At 43.9% G+C, this 19,493-nt stretch overlaps 3 protein-coding genes and 1 long non-coding RNA gene across 9 annotated transcripts in view; 2 read left to right on the forward strand and 2 right to left on the reverse strand.

Moving 5' to 3' along the window:
- TRPM2 (transient receptor potential cation channel subfamily M member 2) overlaps positions 1-5,252 on the reverse strand; it is a 41,499-nt gene extending 36,247 nt beyond the window's left edge. The window contains exons 1-2 of the mRNA XM_083741768.1: positions 4,965-5,252; positions 209-272 (exon numbers count right to left, since the gene is read on the reverse strand). The gene's annotated coding sequence lies outside the window, so the exon portion shown is untranslated. The remainder of the gene's footprint in view (positions 1-208; positions 273-4,964) is intronic.
- The window catches only part of LOC310846029, a 128,198-nt gene continuing 109,693 nt past the window's right edge, over positions 989-19,493 (forward strand). Inside the window, exons 1-2 of the long non-coding RNA XR_014565098.1 lie at positions 989-1,046; positions 1,132-4,722. This is a non-coding gene — a long non-coding RNA (uncharacterized lncRNA). The remainder of the gene's footprint in view (positions 1,047-1,131; positions 4,723-19,493) is intronic.
- CFAP410 (cilia and flagella associated protein 410) lies at positions 5,363-12,720 on the forward strand. Its single transcript, XM_083741966.1, has 7 exons — positions 5,363-5,556; positions 6,399-6,417; positions 7,540-7,586; positions 8,953-9,182; positions 9,438-9,612; positions 10,497-10,593; positions 11,722-12,720. The coding sequence occupies exons 1-7, from the start codon at positions 5,366-5,368 to the stop codon at positions 11,848-11,850; spliced, it is 888 nt and encodes a 295-aa protein (XP_083598092.1). The 5' UTR covers positions 5,363-5,365; the 3' UTR covers positions 11,851-12,720.
- Positions 17,233-19,493, reverse strand: part of PFKL (phosphofructokinase, liver type) — a 48,109-nt gene continuing 45,848 nt past the window's right edge. For all 6 annotated transcript variants that reach the window (XM_083741817.1, XM_083741818.1, XM_083741822.1 and 3 more), the window contains exons 21-22: positions 19,199-19,304; positions 17,233-18,309 (exon numbers count right to left, since the gene is read on the reverse strand). In XM_083741817.1, the coding sequence (XP_083597943.1) occupies positions 18,162-18,309; positions 19,199-19,304 (254 nt within the window). In that variant the 3' untranslated portion in view covers positions 17,233-18,161. The remainder of the gene's footprint in view (positions 18,310-19,198; positions 19,305-19,493) is intronic.

The following is a 19,493-nucleotide window of genomic DNA, read 5'->3' on the forward strand; positions in this document are numbered from 1 at the left end:
CTGTTTTATCCATCTCTAAATGTGCAAAGCATCACTTAGGTGCAAATTCCCAGCCTTTGCTACTTCAGCCCCCCTCCCCCCATTTTAAAGGTTCTTAGAATTTGCAACGAAAAGCTACACACACAAACAGCTTGTCTCTACCTTTCCTGCAGCATCCTCCCGATCCCACTCCTACTCATGTACTTCCTGCCAGACACGAGGGACATACCTCTGTCTCATGCTGCAAGCTGGTCACTTTATGGCTGGAGAAAGAGGAAGCCTTTCTGAAGTGACTGCAGTTAAGAGGAGGAGACAGATCAAGGGTTGGCAGCTTGCCAACAAATCACACTGCAGAAAGAAACTGTCCCCAGCCCCGCTCAAGAGCTTGGGACAGGAAGACAAATCCAGAGTGTGCTAGATTGTGTGGTGTAGAGTCACACATCTGTCTTGAACAATTGTAGAGAAAGCAGTCTAGTTTCTGAACAGTCCCACTGAGGAGCTTCCCCAAATGAGAAATACAGATGATGGGGCGAAAGTCAAATTGCTTTTTGATGCATGTTCCAATGTGGCTACTAGTCCACATGTATCAGAAACAAATAATGCCCCAATAACTTAAGAAGATGCCTCTGGGGTCTGATCTGCATACAGTATGGATGCAGTATACTTGACTGCAATTAGCCGACTCTCCTTCCTGCTAGTGTTATGGTGACATTCTTGTAAAAATAGGCTAACAATTCCCCAGAGTGAATAACTGCATTTAGCTCACAATATTCCATATAATAAGGATAAAATACACTAAATTGTTTGGGGGGAAAGCCAAGGAATGGCCCAAGGTATGTAGGCCTGCATGAAAATCTTAGAGACTGTGACTACATGCAACCACTTACAGATAGGTAGCCGTGTTGGTCTGCCATAGTCAAAACAAAAAAAATTCCTTCCAGTAGCACCTTAAAGACCAACTAAGTTAGTTCTTGGTATGAGCTTTCGTATGCATGCACACTTCTTCAGATACCTGCAACCACAACAGTCCAGCCTTATAGATACTACTGCATGTACTGCGCTAGCACGTACTACTGTACTAGCATGTACTACTGCATGTACTGCGCTAGCAACAGATATTATGGCAGCTGGAAGCATGTACTGCTAGCGCAGTACATGCTTCCAGCTGCCATAATATCTGTTGGATCCTTTGTGGTAAAAGCAAGGGTCAAAATTCACTTACCACTTCATGGGTCTTCCCTTTACGTATTGATAAATAGCTGTCCCCAAAATAATGTTGTGGGTGGAGAAAATCATTTCTAGTGGAGATTGTTTATTTATAAAAATATCTGTGAGCAATGCAATTAAAAGCAGAAATCCTTATTTTAGCTTTCCATGTACACATGCAAAACCATTTTAAATAAATTATTTAAAGGTGGGAATAAGAGCCAAAATGGGAAAAGTTCTAAAAAGATAAGACTCCCTTCCTACACACACACACACACTATTATGACTGATATAATGATAATTGAAAATGACATTGCATTGCATAAAGCATTATTGTATTTTAATGGAGATATAGTAAGTACCTATCTCATAAAGTACTAGTTACCAAAGCAGCAAAATAAGTGACAGGCTGAGCCAGAATGTTGTCCCCAATATGATAGTTTTCTACTTAAAATGATTTTTTAACATGGGAAAGCATTCCATTCACCTTTAATCTCATCTAGTACTGTTTATTAAACCACCTCTTTATTATATCACCTTATTAATATATCTGCTGCACATGAGACTCATGATGCTTAGGCCAGTGATCCTTAAAGTATTTCCTTTGGCCATTACTTCTCCAAGCTCTCAGGCAAAGGTCTTTAACTATCTAGCTATCTCAGATGAAGGTATTATAACTGGAGATTCTAGTTAATAAACCAGTAGTTTAATACATTTGTAGCATAAGCACTAGCACAGGGTTAGCTCATGTGATCCCATCCATTTCTAAGTTTTATACTACAACTCTCATCACCATTCTATTCTCATATGCTATTTTAGGCTGCATCAGAAGTGCAGTGTCCAGATGAACGGAAGTAATAGTACCACTCTATTCTGCCTTGGTCAGACCCCACCTGGAATAGTGTGTCTACTTCTGGGCACCACAATTGAAGAAGGTATTGACAAGGTGGAACATGTGCAGAGGAGGGCAACCAAGATGATCAAGGATCTGGAAACCAAGCCTTATGGTCAATGGTTGAAGGAGTTGGGTATGTTTAGCATGGTAAAGAGGAATCAGGGAGGAAATATGATGGCTATCTTCAAATATCTAAAGGACTGTCACATGGAATATGGAGCAAGCTTGTTTTTTCCTGCTTTGGAGGGTAGGACACAAACCAATGGCTTCAAGTTACAAAAAAGGTGATTGCAACTAAACTTCAGGAAGAACTTTCTGACATTAAGAGCTGTTTGACAGTGGAATGGACTCCCTCAGGAGGTGGTAGACTCTCCTTCCTTGGAGGTTTTTAAGCAAAGGTTGGATGGCCATCTGTCATGGATGCATTAGTTGAGATTCCTGCATTGCAGGGGGTTGGTCAAGATGATCCTCAGGATCCCTTCATTTCTAGGATTCTATTATCACCGACCATTGGTCATGCTGGCTCAGTCAGATGGGAGCTATGGCCCACAACAGGCACCACATTGGCTATTTCTGATTTAGCTGCTTCTTTTCTCAGCCAACTTAGATGCCCTCCACCCCACCATCTGGCTGGCATCGTGCTGTCTACAATATAACCACTGAGGTCCTGATCCAAGTCTATTTAGGCAAGTATGTCTAAAGCTCTAATGAGCTTAGAAGGTGCCCCTGAGTGCCCATGAAAAGGAGTGCTTTTCAAGTTTTTACAGCTCTGTGAAAGGAAAAACCAATAGGCAATTATGTAAAAAATTACTTTAGAAAAGATGGAAAGTACATTAATCTCAGACATCAAGGTCACCAAAGAGCTTCTAGGATATATGCTGAAGAAATATGAAAGGTGCTCTGGTGACTGAGATAAAGGGCGGTCAGAGACATGCATCTTTTTCCATCCACACTGTAGTATAAATGCCAAGTTGTCACTTATTTGTTGCACAAGCTCTAGACATCTTTCCTCAAGGAAGTGTATCCTTTTATGGATTTTTGTTAACCTACATACAGTACCACCATCTCATAACAGCCCTCAAGGTGGTTGCCAACAGTTAAAATATAAGAAGTGAGATAAAACAGTAAATACACCAATAAATAAAACACAGTAAAGTTTATAAATCAGTGCAAATGACAAAAGAAAAAGACCACAAGAATGGAAGCCCAGCTGCATTCAGGTACTACATAATTAAGCACCATAAAAAGCATAATTAGGCATTTCATGGTAATGGATAGTTTAGTTGCCTCCCTTAAGTCCATAGAAAGGACACCAAAAGCCATATGACCAGATCACAACAGGGGACAAACTTCACAAACACAAAAGTTATTTCTCAAGTATGCCAAGTCCTGACAATTTCTGACCTTATGGGTTTTTTAAAAAAAATCAGAACTTTGATTTGTGTGCCCAGAAGTTTAATTGTAGCCAGTACAAGTGTAACTTGTGTAATATTGTATCAGTCAACAACAAATAGAAAACTCTTGCTATGAGGCTACAGATGACAGCAAATAATAAAAATAAATAAACTCAGCAGCTGCAAATTGTCCAAAGTAAAACTTCTAAGCAGTGGCAACTCCAGTAAGAGTGAAATTTGATGTGGTAATTAATCTAGAGATTACCAGATCATGGCTAATTCTGGCCAAATCCCAATTCTTTAGGAGAGAGTACAAAAGACTAAGAACAGTTACAAGCTGCAACTATGGTCTTCAGGAAAGTATGGTCCCATCTATAATATTTAAGTCTTTTTAGTTACCAAGTTATAATAATCTCCGTCTAGTTTTAAATTTGTCCATCCTCACTCAGCTACTGCATTTTCCCCAAACTCACTTGTTCCAGTCTTGTGATTTTTACCTTGTATTTTATATATATATTCCATTTATCAATTGCTAATGAGTGGTGTGGGTAATGTAGTTGCCTAGGTAATCATGGGCATCTGAGGCCCATGTTATTAAGAGACACAGATAGAGTGAAAAACAAGGTGTTGTTGTTGTTGTTTAAATTTATATACCACCCTTCACCCGAAGATCACAAGGCAGTTTACAACATGAAAACACAAAATACATAATAAACTAGCAAAAACAAAACAAAGCTCCCAGACACATAATGTTGTAACTCAAAAGTTTGTTTTGTTTGTTTTTATTTATTTAGAAACTTTTAAAATTTGCATAGTTCTTTCTGAAGACTGGATGTTGCACTAGCACCAATGGAGCCAATTGCAAAGTAAATTTATTTTACCAGGACTAATATACAGAGGTGCCTTGGTTTTCAAACATCTCTGCTGACAAACGTTTCGGAACTTGAAGGCCGAAAACCCAGAAGTATGCTTCCATTTTCAAATGTGCCTCAGAAGTCGAATGGCTTCCACTGAGTGTTTCTCAATTAAATTTGCACCCTTTGTGCCTTGGTTTCAGAACTTGAATGGATTACTGGTACGTACTTTTGAAAACCGAGGTGCCACTGTACTGCTTAATCATCAAAACCTCTAAGTAAATGGGTACAGGATAGGCATGTAATGGCTAGATTTTTTGTGTGCCTGATGGATCTACAAACTGAGCCAGAACAGTATATTTCAAACAGTTTTAGTGCAATGTTCCTCACTCAAGTATAACTGCTTATGAAGTCTAGCTTTATTTGTTGGATATTATTGTTCCTGCCCAGATTATCTGAGGTATAGACAAGCTTTGCCCTGGGCAGGTTGCAATCTCTCAGCGTAGTCTACTTCACAGGGTCGCTGTGAGGATAAAATTGGAGTGGAAGAAACCGCATGTGCTACTTTTAGTTCCTTAGAGGAAAGACAAGATAGAAGCAAAACTCATAAAAAAAAGTTTCAATATACATACATACCACCTTAACCCACACCTGGGTCAAACATACAAACCGCACAGGGTCGCTTTAGCATTTCAAAAAAGGGGGGCCTAAGCTCCATGTATGCTAATTTTGAGGTTCTTGGCTGGAAAAAAATGTAGGAGCGATAATAACAATTAATTTGAGGAACAGGCGAGCGCCGTCAACCGCGGCATTCCTATTTCAGTTGACGCGCACGCGCAGAGCACAACGCCGCCAAAAGGTACTAACGGTCTCCCCGGCGACTCCGCCCACTCATCTGACTCCACCCCTCGAGGTCCAGAGCCGCGACTAACTCCGCCCCCTGCAAGTCGTTTGGCTCAGGCTCGCGCTGGGCGAGGGGCGGGGCAGGCAGTTTAAGCCCCGCCCCGGCCCAGCGTGCCGGCTCTGCCGTGAGCGGTATGGAGGCGAAGGCGTCTGCGCCTGCGCTCGGGCCCGCCCTTGGAAACGCGTCGGAAGCTGGCGAGCGGGCCTTGGTGACCCGGCCCGGGAAGGCCGGCGACCCCGCCGCGGCCATGAAACTGACCCGTAAGGTGGTCCTGTCTCGGGCAAAGGCCACCGACCTCAGCGGCGTCCGCAAGCTGAACTGCTGGTACGGGGAGAGAGGCCAGCGCTCACCTGGCGGCGGAGCTGGGAGGGCAGAGCCGCATTGCAAACCGGGGTGGAAGAGGGGTCCGCGGCTGACCGGCTGGGGAACGGAAGATCCGGGAGATAGAATAATGGCACCATAGAATTGTGGAGTTGGGAGGGACCTTGGGATCATCTAGTCCAGCCCCTGCAATGCCGGAATCTCACCACGCGGTCGAAACACAAAATAAAGATGCTAAAACCAGTCCATTCTCCCTCCCCTCCCCTGTTGTGTTGCTGCACCTGATTGCCTTGCTACGGTTTCCTCCTGGCCAGTGAATCTTTTGGCAGCATGCCTGGCACAAATCAACAGGTGGTTTGCCCCCAGCAGATGCAGCATTGGGGAAAGCTTCACCAGCAAATTGACTTTCTGGAAGTTGGAGTCCAACAGCAACATCTGGAGGACGCATACCTGATTGCTTGCACTGTTTTCAGTCATCCAGTGTCTGGCTCCTTTTCCATTGGGACGTTTGCAACATCCCTGCATACTTGTATGTGCATAGCAAATTCTCCACTGGTTTCGGATTGTGTGGAGAGGTGCTCATGCACATATAATTGTAGACGCACTGCAGAGGTGCAGAAAGACATGTGTACAGATATATTTGTGCACGGGCTGAGGAAGAGCTTGTCATTGCAGTGCCACTCGACACACTTCCATTGAATGCAGAGGAGAGCCAGAATGCTTGTAAAGGCCTTTAATTGTGTCTCTTTCACAAGTGGCTTTCCTTTGCTTGCTATAAATACTGTTTCAGCCTTTTAAGTGCATGATCTGTTTCACCTATTAAAAAGATTGTTTTTCTCTTTTAGGGGCAGCCGCATCTCAGATGTAAGTGTTGTTCCTAACTTTCTAAAAAAGCAGTGAATTGGCATGGTGTTTGCCGTTGTTGTTTTAAAGGATAGAAGCAGAGAATTTGGATGCCCCCCTTGTATACCTTACTTGTTGGTGTATCTCAAAAATTTTGCTTTCTGCTTGTCTTCAGTAGCTAATTATAATGAGAGGATGCATACAATCCAGTTTTCTCCTGCCTGTTTTAGTTATTAGAAAAGGGAAATGCTCCAGTCCTCCTATGATTAGTAGATATGGCAAGGTCTTCATATCAATTATAGCACTTGCATTTTCCCAGCAGAGGAAGGAATGGGGTCAGGAGTGGTTCTTAGCTGTTCCTTGTTAAAATCAAACAGAGAGAGAGACCAGCCCTAAGGAGGAAGCAAAAGTTAATAACTTGATCCTTTTTGCTTCTTTCTAGAACTATACTTCTATACTAGAAGTATACTAGAAATAAGGAGGTGACAAGGTGGCTTTACAGTAGCACAAGTATCAGCAGCCACTATTTCATGCAGAAATTGTCAGTAAGTATGAAATAAAGAGCTGTCTGGCTTCCTTGAGATGCCGCCTTTCTGTGCTTTTTCTTGGCCTACCTTTCACGGCCAACTGGGAATTACGGTATTGACATGATTGCTGTAATGGACCCAGAGCCTTCACTGCCTGTACTGATCTCCATTAAGGAGTATAGCTCATTGGTAGAGTACATGCTTTTGCATTCAGAAGGTCCCAGGCTTGATCCTTGGCGCTTCAACTTAAAATGATTACTGGTAGGAAAAGATCAGAGCAATCACAGTCTTAAGAACCTAGGAAGCTGCTGTTGTCAGAAAAGAGATACTAATCGTTTGTAAGTAATTTGGAAGCAGAGCACCCTGCCTTGACACAGGTGACCTTTCCAGCCCTGTAGTCCTGGGATTTATTTATTTATGTAGTCCTGGGATTTATTTATTGGTTGATTCAGAGTTAAATAAATGGTTGCAAAACAAAACTTCCAATATGAGTGCCTAAAATTTCTAACAGGCTTACTGGGTCAGTTAGCAAGCTACATGCTTCCTCCCTGCCCCACCAACAAGAGACTGCTAAAGTTTGCTAAAGTTTCTTTTCTGCCTGATTCTCGTTTTCTAGATTTCTATCTGCCGTGAGCTTCCCAACATTGAGGTAATCACGTTCAGGTATGTGTTGGAGTCTCTTAAAAGGTAATTGTTGGCTTAACAAATCAAGCCAGGGGAAATAAAAATCTCCCTTCTGAGGATGAATAGGACTCTCCCTTGAAAACCTAACCAGTCCAGGCTATTTACCTGCTACCATGTTGAGAATGCATAGCATTTTGACTCTCTTTCTTCCTCTTCTTACCTTGATTGGTTGTTGGGTTGCCTGCCTTCTGCCACACGCCCTTTGTATCTCTTTCATACTTGCCATCAATTCTTCTTGGAACAGATGTTATGAAACTAAATAATGCCCGCCTTCCTTCTGCATAATAGAATATTTTGCTTGTACCACTGTGAATATGAGCACCAGCTTAAAAATAAACTTAGATATATAGGATTTGAGATGTGCAGTACTGTACTAGCTAACGGTAAAAAATTGTTGATAACCATTCTACGTACTTTAATTGTGAGTTTCCTACATGTGCGGGTAAAAAGAGGGGATAGGCTTACATACAACACTCTGAACTCTCTTTAAAATTATTATTATAATATTTATATTTATATTTATTGAATTTATATACCCGCAGGTCTCAAAGCAGGTAACAGAATAAAATCAAAATATAAAACCACAAAATACATAATCAAAATAAAACAACCCAATAAAACCCCCTAAAAAACCCCCCCACATTTTATGAGCACATAGGATTTCAATCAAATCAACTGTTACAGATGCTGACCATAAGAAAGACCCTATGTGGGAATATTTAAAATATATTTGAAAGAGAGTGTGTGTTATTGTTCTTAAGGAAACCATGCACAATATAGACAGTGTGATAAAAAGATGCAAGACTTGGTTGTAAGAAAGTTGTGGACAGCCCTGAGATCTTTGAATGAAGAGTGGTATACAGATTTAATAAATGAATAAAACTAAATAAAACAGTAATATAAACAATACTGTCTGTGGTTGTAAATTAGCGTGATCTCCAAGCCCCATGTCTATTTTGCTGGAGGGGGTTTGGATGCAGCAGAGGTGTCCCTCCAGCCAGCTCTGCCTGGCTACACCATCTTCTGTCATTGAGGGAGCTCGTGGCATTGGTGGGGAAGCCCCACTGTCAAGGAGCTGCTATCTAATGTGGCTGCCCAGATGGTGGGTTGTACCAGCAGGGGGGGTAGACTTTGAACCAGCAGTTTATCTGCTGCATCGTGTGCCAACCATACTGCTGTCATGAGGCTTCCTACGTCCCCCTGCAGAGAGACAGGGCAGTGCTGCAGATCATGTGTATTTCTCCCGGGGAATCGCAGTCAGATCATGAGCTTTATGTCATGCAAGCCTGATACAGGTGATAACACTTGCCTCTGGTTTCCAACTTTCCTTTGCTTTCTCCAATAGTGCAAATCACATCTCCAGCCTGGAGCCAATGAACCAGTGCCAGAACTTAACGGAGCTTTATCTCAGGAGGAACAATATTGCAAGCCTCCTTGAGCTGTTCCACCTGAAGAAGCTGCCCCGCCTGAGAATCCTCTGGCTCTCTGAGAACCCTTGCTGTGGTCCTGATCCTCATCGCTATCGGATGACGGTGCTGCGCAACCTTCCGAATCTACAGAAGCTTGACAATCGGAGTGCGTATTACGGCAAATTGCCCTGCCTCTGTTGGTGTTTTGCATTTGCTGATTTAAACTTCTCTTAGGTCTACATGCCGTAAAATGTGGTGGTGGTATAATCCTACCATTGGGGATCCCATTTTCTTAATACTACCCATGTGGGAAACCCCTTGCAAGTAAAGAACTAGCCCACAAGGGCTCCCTGTGGCAGCCCTAGAGCACTGAGCTCGTATAACAAAAATGCTCCCTCTGCTTTTTTCCTGATATTTGCAGTGGTGACAGAGGAAGAACTGTCCCATTCCCTGCTGGAAGGGGAAGAGATAACGTCACCCCCGGCCAAATTGGACGTGGAAAACTTCTGCCAAAACTCCACCACTGAATCCAGTGTAACGGAGTCTACAGCAGAGAATGAAAATGAAGTCATGAACTTCACCTTGGAGGAGACAAAGTGAGAAGGGCTCTCTCTCTTGCTGGTGGTATTTCTTTATTGCGACTTTATTAATACACAAAGGGGGTGGGGGGTGGAGACCTGTGCCTCTCCTGATATGATATCTTTATTGTCATTGTCCCATACAGAACAATGAAATTGAAAAATCAACATAAGACATTCAAAAACCCCTAAAAACTCTGAAACCCCATTTTAAAATACAATATACTCCTATAGAGACTCCTTATACTGCGTTTAAAACCAGAATTGCATTTGGGTAGAAACTGTTTCTCAGGCAGCTAGTCCTGGTCTTTATGACCCTATACTTTCTTCCAGAAGGCAGAAGTTGAAAGAGATCCTTTCCGGGATGCGTATTATCCTGTGCTATCTCTGCAGCTTTCTTATAGCACCTGACAGCATAGATTTGATCTAAGGTGGGAAGAGTGCACCCAATTATTCTCTCTGCAGTCTTTACAACCCTGGACAGCATTGTTTTCTCCCTGGCCGTGCAGCTCCCCAAACCACACACAGAGACCATAAGTTAATACACTCTCCACAGTACAGTGGTATGTTGTTGAATTCCATTTCCCATCAGCCCCAGCTAGCATGGTCAGTCATCAGGGATGATGAGAGATGAAACCCAACAACATATTAAGGGCCACAGATTTCCCATCCCTGCTATAGAATGTCCGACTCAACACAGAGATTCTCCCTCTTCCTGTGTAAATTCACATAGTGTGTTATTGTGTGGGACGCCAAGAGCTCATGTCTTGAAATGCTCTTGTGATTTGATCTCTTGTGTCCAGCAGGAGCAGCTATGCTCTGCCGTTTCCGATAGCGCTGGTGGGTGCTTCCATATGGCTGCTTTACTTATTTCCTTTTTCTCTTCCTTTTATCCTGCCCAGTAAAATCCGTGAGCAGCTTGGGATGAAGCCTGTTGCTCCGAGGGAGAAGTTTGTCTCCTTGTGCCCTAGGCAGATGGAGGGGAACCGAAAGAAACGGGTGCGTGTGAGAACCTTTTCCCTCTCTCAGTACTTCTCACTGTGTCTTGTGCGTGATGCGCTATGCCACTTCTTTCAGCTAAGCCCTGCTGCGGCGCTCAAGTCAGGAATAGCTTGGTCCTGCTTCTTTGAAATGCTGCAGGATCCTATACGCAGGGTAAACTGGATATGTGTGAATAATTTGCTGTCCCTGTGCAGCAGCATGTGGCATGAGGGAGAGCTACCCTCACGACACTGGGGCCATTGCTGAAAACCTGGATGGGGCATGGTGATGGTGAAGTCAGAACTGTGCAGTTGCAGGAGCTCCGGTTGGATGGCAATGCTCCCATACAACCCTGATTTTGTTACCACCCCATAAAGGGAAGCCGCAGCAGTGCCAGTGTCTGGAGGGCAGCTCCACTTCACCATGTGCTGCTGAGTAGTAGGAAGGATTTGCTATCTCGCTCTCCCTTGGTAAAGCAGACCTTGGCTACAGGGAAGAAGCGGCTGGCCGGCCTTGCTTCCTCATCCCATGGTTAATTCTAAGTAACTGATCTGCCCTTGCAGTCTGGGAGGGGAAGGGCAGATTCATATCATAACATAACTGGCAGACTCTCAAAGGGTAGCCTGTTCTGACTCATGCATTAATTGACCTCATCCTGAGATATTTTGCCATAAGGAGCAGGAAACCAAGTGCCCCTGTTCAGAGATGCCTGGTCTTGTGGTATTGCCCTGCAGATGGGACAGTGTTGTTTTCAAGAGCAGTAGTTGCTGCAGATTATAAGCAAGGGAGTTCTGCCGCGTGTTTGGGCTTCTCAGAGGCATCTTGCTGGCCACTGTGAGAACAGTTTGTTGATCAAGACGAGCCTTTGCTCTGATCCAGAAACTTATGTTTGTGTAAGAAAATTGGGAGGGCAAAGTATGGTTGTTAATAATAATAATAATATATTATTTATACCCTGCCCATATGGCTGGGTTTCCCCAGCCACTCTGAGCAGCTCCCAACTGAATATTAAAAAACACAAAACAGCATTAAACATTAAAAACATCCCTAAACAGGTCAAGTACTAGTAGAGACTAGACTTCAGCAAAGTAGTGAATTTCCTGATCCATTTTTGATCCCTTTGTCTTGTGTGTCCTGGGTTAACAGAACAACATCCTCAATGCCATCATGATGCTCCTAGAAGAGCTTGATTCAGATGGACTAGAAGTTGTCCATCAAACAACTGGGAACAAGCTCCAAGCCTTGCAGAAGAAGGAACTCCATGAGGACCGATAGCGATTCCGAGGCAGCTGTGTCATGGATCAGTGGAACTAGCATCACCAGCCCCGGCTGCTCCATCCCTGTGCTGTTGGGCTTAGTGTGGGGATGTGCTACTGAACACAGGAAGAAACGTCATACATTCCTTGTGCATCATGCACTTGGACCATGCTCTAAGGCACACTTTCCTCTGCAATCACAACGTGTGTGCCTGCATCTATGCAACTGCTACCCAGCAACCTGCAAAAGCCTTTGGCAGTGAGGGGCAAACAAGTGTACACCGAATTACAGCAAGTAGTTGTCACATGGAAAAAGGGGTCAGCATTTGTGGCCCTGCCTTCTCCTTAGTGCCTCCCCAGTAGAAGAAGAAAATCACTCCTCGTCTTGCTTCAGTTGTGAATCTGTCAGCCGAAGCTGCTGTTCTGTTAGCATAGTCTTAATACTGGAACACAAATCCCTATGATGCCGCCATCCTCCTGCAGTCAGGAGCTTCTGATCCTTGATCTCAAGGCCTGATTTACACAAAAACAGAGACATTTTTTTTAAAAAAAATCATTGAACTTCAAATTTAGTGGCAAACGTCTAGGCTTTCTCTTCTCCTTTCCTTCTCTTCTAAATAGTGATTTGGACTTAACAAGAATGTCACCTGTAGTCAGAATTCTGGATTTGTATAATGGAACATCTTGTTTCTTACTTGATTAGAATGCGGTCTTGCACCTTGTGGATATTGCCTTGACTTTCTTCTGCCACTTGCTTGCTTAATCTACACAGTAACCTAAAAAAAGAGAAAAAGTAAGTTTACTTAGTTGTTGTGACGGAAGGACCAGGGGAAGTGTGGTTGATGGTATATGGTTCAGGAAGTGTATTAAAGTCTGAATCCAACAACAATACAGACTTTGTCTCTGCTCAATATAGTATTGGCTCCATTGTGTTTAGTCTGTCAAGCTGCATCAGGTGCACAGCAGCACACTTTAAGTGGATGCTGCTAAGTAACTTATAGGTAGTGTGTTCTTACTTGTAATAGGAAGCTCTTAACTACAGTATCTAAAAGAATAATATTTTTTCCTAATAATTCTTGTTACAAATATGTCTCAACCAAGGGAACTGTTTTCTCTGATTACATATAAAACACAGATCTGATATTTCTGCACTCCACCTCTGCATAGATGGCACCAATTGAGAATTGCTTACTTTGTAGTGCTGGTTTCCTCTCCTGCCTTTTTTCCCCTGTGTCCCTTGGAGTGGATGGATGTTACACAGGTACAAGCAAGCTCTGAGTTCTCAGCCTCAGAGGTAGGCCCAAAATGCTACTTTTGGCAAGTCGTGGCCACTTTTCCCACACAAGATGTTATATGTCACATCAGGTGCAGGAAAGTTCAAGCTGTAGTTCCTGAATCTTCCTTTGCAGGCAAAATTCGGCACTTTTTGTTTTTGACACCTTTTTCTCCTCCGCACACCAAATTCAAAAAGCTGTGGCTTTAGAAAGTGCTCCCCGTTCTTCCTTTGCAGTCCTAGGTTGAAGTTACACTCACCTGATACCATACGACAAGTGGATGTCCACATCCATCTGTCAAACTGACCTGTGAAGGGCTAACCCCTTTGGTTCTCCACCCCTGTCCTAAGCAATAAGATTTGTTTGAAGAAGCAGTAGCAATGACTCTCAGGGCATGGAGAGGGCAGTGTTCACAAGGTTTTAAGCCACGGGTGCCAGCCTCTGAATGGCTCTCAGTTTGATAACGACACAACTAGTAAGGAGCTACTTGTGGAAAAACGGAGCTGAAGGCAAATGTGCCAACCAGCAAAGCCTGAGTAATATTTACCAGCTGAATATTCTCTGAGGAATCCAATTTCTCTTTTGAGATCTGTGTTGCAGTAGAAATCCAACATCTTGTAAATTATGTAGGTTCCTCACAGGAGAGACCATTTGTGAAGTAATACTGGTTTACTCTAGTGCTAGTGCAGGTATTTCAAGTAGTGCAAGTAGCATAATTACATAATACAGTTATCTGTTAGAAAGCCACTACCAAAACACAGCTACCGTAGTCATAATGCCCGTGTCATAATCATAACATTATGTGCTCATAGTTGGAATACAGTGTCCAGTTCTAGAGAAATAATATTATAGGGCTGGAAAAGATGCAGAAAGGGACAACCAAAATGGCCAAGGGACTAGAGCAACTCCCCTATGAGAAAATGTTCCAAAGTGGGACCTTTTTTTATATATAAAAAAAAGGCAAGTAGGTAGGGGCATGATAAGTGGGGTACCAGCCTAAGCTGGTAAAAGATGCTAGCTGCTGTAGCTACTTGACTTACAGTGACAAGGATAGATCAAGGAGCACCTCTACAAGTGCAACCCTGCCCAGAACATGCATTATTGCCCAGTTCCTGGATCCACAAGATTTGTCTTGTAAGGATATGGCTTCTTGGTCTTCAGCCCATCACTGCTTCAATGTGCTTGTCCGGACCTTGCATGGCACCTCCTTATTTGGGTACAACAGTGAAACAGCTGAGTATCATCAATATACTGGTGACAGCATGCTCCAAACCTTTTATATGCCAAATAATATTGGCATGTATGGACTTACAAGTCTGTAATCCTTTGGCACTTAGGAATATACAACTCTGAAGGAACGAGATCAGTGTTTCCCAAACCTGGGTCTCCAGCTGTTTTTAGACTACAATTCCCATCATTGCTGACCACTGGTTCTGCTATAGCTAGGAATGATGGGAGTTGTAGTCCAAAAACTATCTGGAGACCCACGTTTGGGAAACACTGAACTAGATTTCTTAGTAGACGTGCCTAGGATTGGGCTGCAAGATAAGACATTCTCTTGGACTGCATGGACTAAAATTTGCTCCTGCAGGCTGACTCATCTGTATTCCAGTATAACCATAATCAGCATAAAACGGTTTTATACTGAACTCCTGTCACCCTGAAAAATATCTCATTCTTTGTTAGAAGTGGACTGTAAAATGAACCTCGATATGTCCCAGGGTAGCCTCTTCTAGGGTGCCAGGAATCTGAAATCGGTTACAACCAGACTAATGAGCCATAAAAGGGGACTTGCATGCTATTTTGTAATTCTCCACACTGGCAAAGATGTATTTGTTCACTTATTTTAATTGCTCATACTCATGAATCTCTAATTGACTCTTCTTTTGAGGTTTGTACTAATAACTGTAGATAAAAAATGCAGTTTTAGGTCTGCAATAAAAAAGAGAAAAAACATCAAAGACTCCAGTCGAGTTTGTGTTGAAGTATCAGCAACTGAAGGCACTTTCAAAAGGGACAGCAGGGACAGTTCTTAGTGCACGATGTGTCAATTGTGAATGCCATTAATGTGTTCTGGAAAATTGAATAGGGCCCCTTAAAAATCAAAAACTATGTTCCTATCAGTGTAGGTTTTACTAATGTAGGAAATATAAGTTATGGGAAAAGTTTATTTCATTATAGCTTTCTCTGAATTTTGGGGGTGTTGTCTCATTCTGTGTGTTTGCCAAATAACTGAGAAGCATAGAGAAGATCCTTTCTCCCCTCCCTGAACACAAAACCAGGCTTACCTTTTTTCTGTCTACAGCATGTAGCACAGCATAAAGTGTGTTTATAGAATGTATGTGAATGTTATCTTTGTACAGCAGGCAAGTTTTACACATGCTCACAGACACCCCTCTATCTTCCTCCAATCAGGAAAGCAGTAGGCACTATCAGAGCTCAAGGCCACAATCCAGCTATGTGAAAACACAAAAAGAGGGTAGAGAGTAGGGCTGGAGAGGGTGTGTGGCTGAGGTACAGTTGTACTCTAGGGGGAGCTGCCATATTTGCCCTTAGGGACCCCCCCCCCACTGTTTTAAGCAACTGCAAAGCAGCCCTGTGAGCAGCTCATCTTAAGTTTATACCAGATGCTAACATGAGTGTAGACTAGTGTTGAAAGAGGGAGGAGCAGGTACACCTGAACTGATCCAGTTGTCTCCTTGTCTCCAAAGCAACAGCAGAGTTGTTTCATGTTGTCAGTCTTTTCCATGCGAAGCAATTGTTCCACCAATTGCTTTTATGCTTTGGCCCTGGTTGTGAGAGCAAAGATATAGTAACCTGCCCATCATTTTCTCTGCACAATAATTAACTTCACATAGACACAAGATCAGGTTTTGCAAACCAGAGCAGTGAGCTGATGACTCTGAGGATCAGCCTGTTCCCACTTGGGAGGATGAGGCTATCCACCACCTGCCAACTTGCCTGACCTCATTTAGAGAATTCTGGTACAGTACATCCTTGGGTGCTGTGCTGGGCTTATCGTACATTCCTTTTGATGAACTTCTTGTTCCTATGTGGGCTCAACATAGAACACTACCTTGAGTCCTATGGACCGCCCCCCCCAAAAAAAATCCAACCTGTACTAAATAATTAGGAATGACTAACAATTTCCTTTTTGCATAGTCCAGGGCCTAGTCATCTGAGTAGTCCTAGGGAAAGTGCAACTGAGTTGGCTGATTAATTGTCCCAACATGGTGTGCTATGAGTACGCTGCATTGTAATCTCACTGGGATTTATGTCCAGAACCTGTCATGCTCTTCCTGAAGATGTGGGTGTTAAAACAGCCAGGCACTCTGAGCCAGGCACCGAGAAAGGTATAAGATTCTACCTCTGTGTAATGTAAGACACAACCCATCTACTGATATTTGATCCTAAATGTCTTCTAATTCTGGAAGTAGTGGAAGAAAGCATTCCAAGAGTGGCATGGAATAAGGAAAAGGTTTAGAAAATAACAGGTTTCTTGGTCTAGGGGTATGATTCTCATTTCAAAGAAACACAGAACTGAAGCGTTGGAAGGGATCTCCAGGGTCATCTAGCCCAACCCCATGCAATGCAGGAATCCTGTCCACAAGCCATCCCTGGGTGGGCTCAAACCACCAACCTTCTGGTTAACAGCCAGACACACTGACCCATGGCGCCACACGTGTGAGGTTCTAGGCTGACATTCCTGACAAGCTATTCTTATCAGGGATGGGCCATGGCTTAGTGGAAGAGTACATAGCTGAGGGCACAGGTTTAGCAGGTCCCAGGTTCAGTTCTTGACATCTGACTGGATCTGTCTGAGACCCTGGAAAGCTGTTGCCAGCCAGAGCAGACAATGTTTGAGGGACAAGCTGTGATCTAGTATAAGAAAGTTTTCCATGTTCTTATGTCTTCATTGTGAGGAGACTAGAGGCAGAAGATCCATCACCTTTCCTGTCCCTCCTTCCTCATGTTACAACTTCTCCCCTGATAGAGAACTTAGGGTGCATAAGGCTAGTATTCCAGCACAGGACCGCATCATTCCTGTTAGCCCATCCCATGCTGTGAGGTCAGAGACAGTTTCCCCAAACAGGAAAGAGAATCAAACTGAAAACACACACACAGGCTTGGTTCATTGATTTCTTTTAATGTATTTCTAGAAGTCACAAAGCTGTGGCACAGACAAATACAGGCAACACAGGACACTGAGTTCACAGAAGTGTATTGGGAAGAGTACGCAAAACGGGTGCCACCATCGCAGCTCTAGCCAGGAAGATGGCTCAGTCAAACCAGTCAGACAGCGTGGAGAAGAGGGTTTTCCCATGCAAATCCACGACACACTGGGCAACCCCAGCCCAGCATTCAGACATGCTGCCATGTCCTGGTTGGCATGCATCACCCCAGTGAGGGAAGGTGGGGCAGGGGAAGAGAGGAGCTGTTCCACTGTTTACTGCTACTTTGCAGTATGCCGCCAACATACTTCTGCTAGACAAGATCTTTGTGCTGGATGTTAACATGATAGGGGCAGAAGTTCTTGGTCCCAAACTAGACCCATCATTTGTCTTACAGCACTCCCCAAGTTGGGGAGGCACTTGGGGACCTCACATTCTCTGTGACTCCCATCTAAGGGACACCCCCTTCTGGACTCCTGCAATCTCCATGGCACCAGGCCCAGAAAGAATCTAAAACCAATCCCCATTGTCCATCTGATTATTGAGTACATGATTCTTTAAATAGTGTCTGAATAAAAGAGCAGCCTGGGAAACAGGGATGGACCCTTTCTAGAGTGACTCTGCTGCCTGGAGTGAATAGGCTCCAAAGAGGGAGCCATGAACAGAAGAACACTCACCCTCTTAGGAAGTGAGGAGTATACAGCAGTGATTCTGCAATGTCAGCCAGGCTGGCCTCAGTTACACTCCTTCCTACAGGCTCACAGTGGCACCAGCACTGCACTCAAAAGGCATGAGAAGGCCAGAGGAAGGAGGGGGAGTTGTGGGTGTGTGCAGGGAAAAACAATGGAGAACTAGTCTGGGGTGAGCAGAAGAGAAGTTTGCAGCTAGAACCCCTTTTCAATGCTGAGCGTGCGGCGGGTGACATGCTCAATCTTCCCAGACACATATTCAGTCAGGCTGATCTGGTAGTGGGCCAACATCTTCAGCATAAGGCGCAGGTTCAGCCACCACTGCTCCTTGGGGAGCCTGTGCCTGCAAGAACAGAGGGGGAAAGCGAACTCAGCACCAGGGTTCAATCTGAGCTGGGGCTCAGCCCTGGAATGCGTGATGTCGTTAGCAATAAACAGAGCAGCTCTGTACACCTGTGAAGTCAATTCCCCTCTCCTAGTTGGGGGAATTCAAATCTTTGCAAATTGCAACGGGAATTGACCCCAATCTTTACCTCCCAGATGGATGTACAGATCAGCTTCTGTGCTGAACTTAACAACACAGAAGGCTCAAAAAGTGTAGCAAAATGCATATTTTACAATAAGGTATAATTACAAGTGTGTACTTTGACGGGAAAAGCTTTCACCAACGTTGTGGGAAAAAGACATCCAAATATACATATTTAAACACTAAACATTTTCTCCTGAAGTTTTTTAAAACTCAAAGAGATTAATGCAGAAATGGGAGGGGATATGGCTGAACACATGTGAAACTGGCACAAATTGGAAACAGACCGGCCCGCCCATATCCCTGTTTACAGGCAGCCTCCACCCATCTGTGGCTGTGGAGCATATCTTAAGTAAGAATTCATCAAGGGAGAGGCAGGCAAGGAACTCACACAGCTCACTTTGATGCTCAGTATGCTAAATTCTGAACATTTGACTCCCAGGAGGGATGAAAATGTCCCCAATGGCAAACAAGTCACAAGGCTGGCCAGCAAACAGAGAGTACCTCACCATTTCCCAAAATATCTGGGCACTTCCCACTTCCCTTAGAAAGGAAGCACAAAACAGAGCTCAGAGGACTGTAGTTAACGCCTCACAGCCGCTCTGCCCACCAGTCCTATCCATGAAAAGCACTGGCAGGAAGTGTCCTCCCTGCTCCCAGAACCTCACATTCCGTGACTCAGATGGCAAAAGAGGTGCCTACTTACTCAAAATCTGTGACTTTCTTGAGCTCAGTCACAGGGCTAAATGACACAGCCTTCCTCTTCAGGCCTATCACACAGGCAGAATCGGCAGAATTGGCAAATACCCGGCCTGTGGAAACAGAGAGGACTTTTAAGTGTGGTGCCGAGAAATTCTGATGTAAACCAAACGGCTTGCCATTACTTGAGAAGGCCTGGATGTGGCTACCCTGGTTGTCTCCGGCAGAGAGCCAGTAGCTCTAGAGGCTCCTGGAACCCCAGGAAGTCAACAGGACTCAAGAAAATTAGTTGCATACTGTTT

The sequence above is a fragment of the Podarcis gaigeae genome (assembly GCF_964106915.1).
Source record: "Podarcis gaigeae genome assembly, chromosome: 5".
Taxonomy (NCBI): Eukaryota; Metazoa; Chordata; class Lepidosauria; order Squamata; family Lacertidae; genus Podarcis; species Podarcis gaigeae.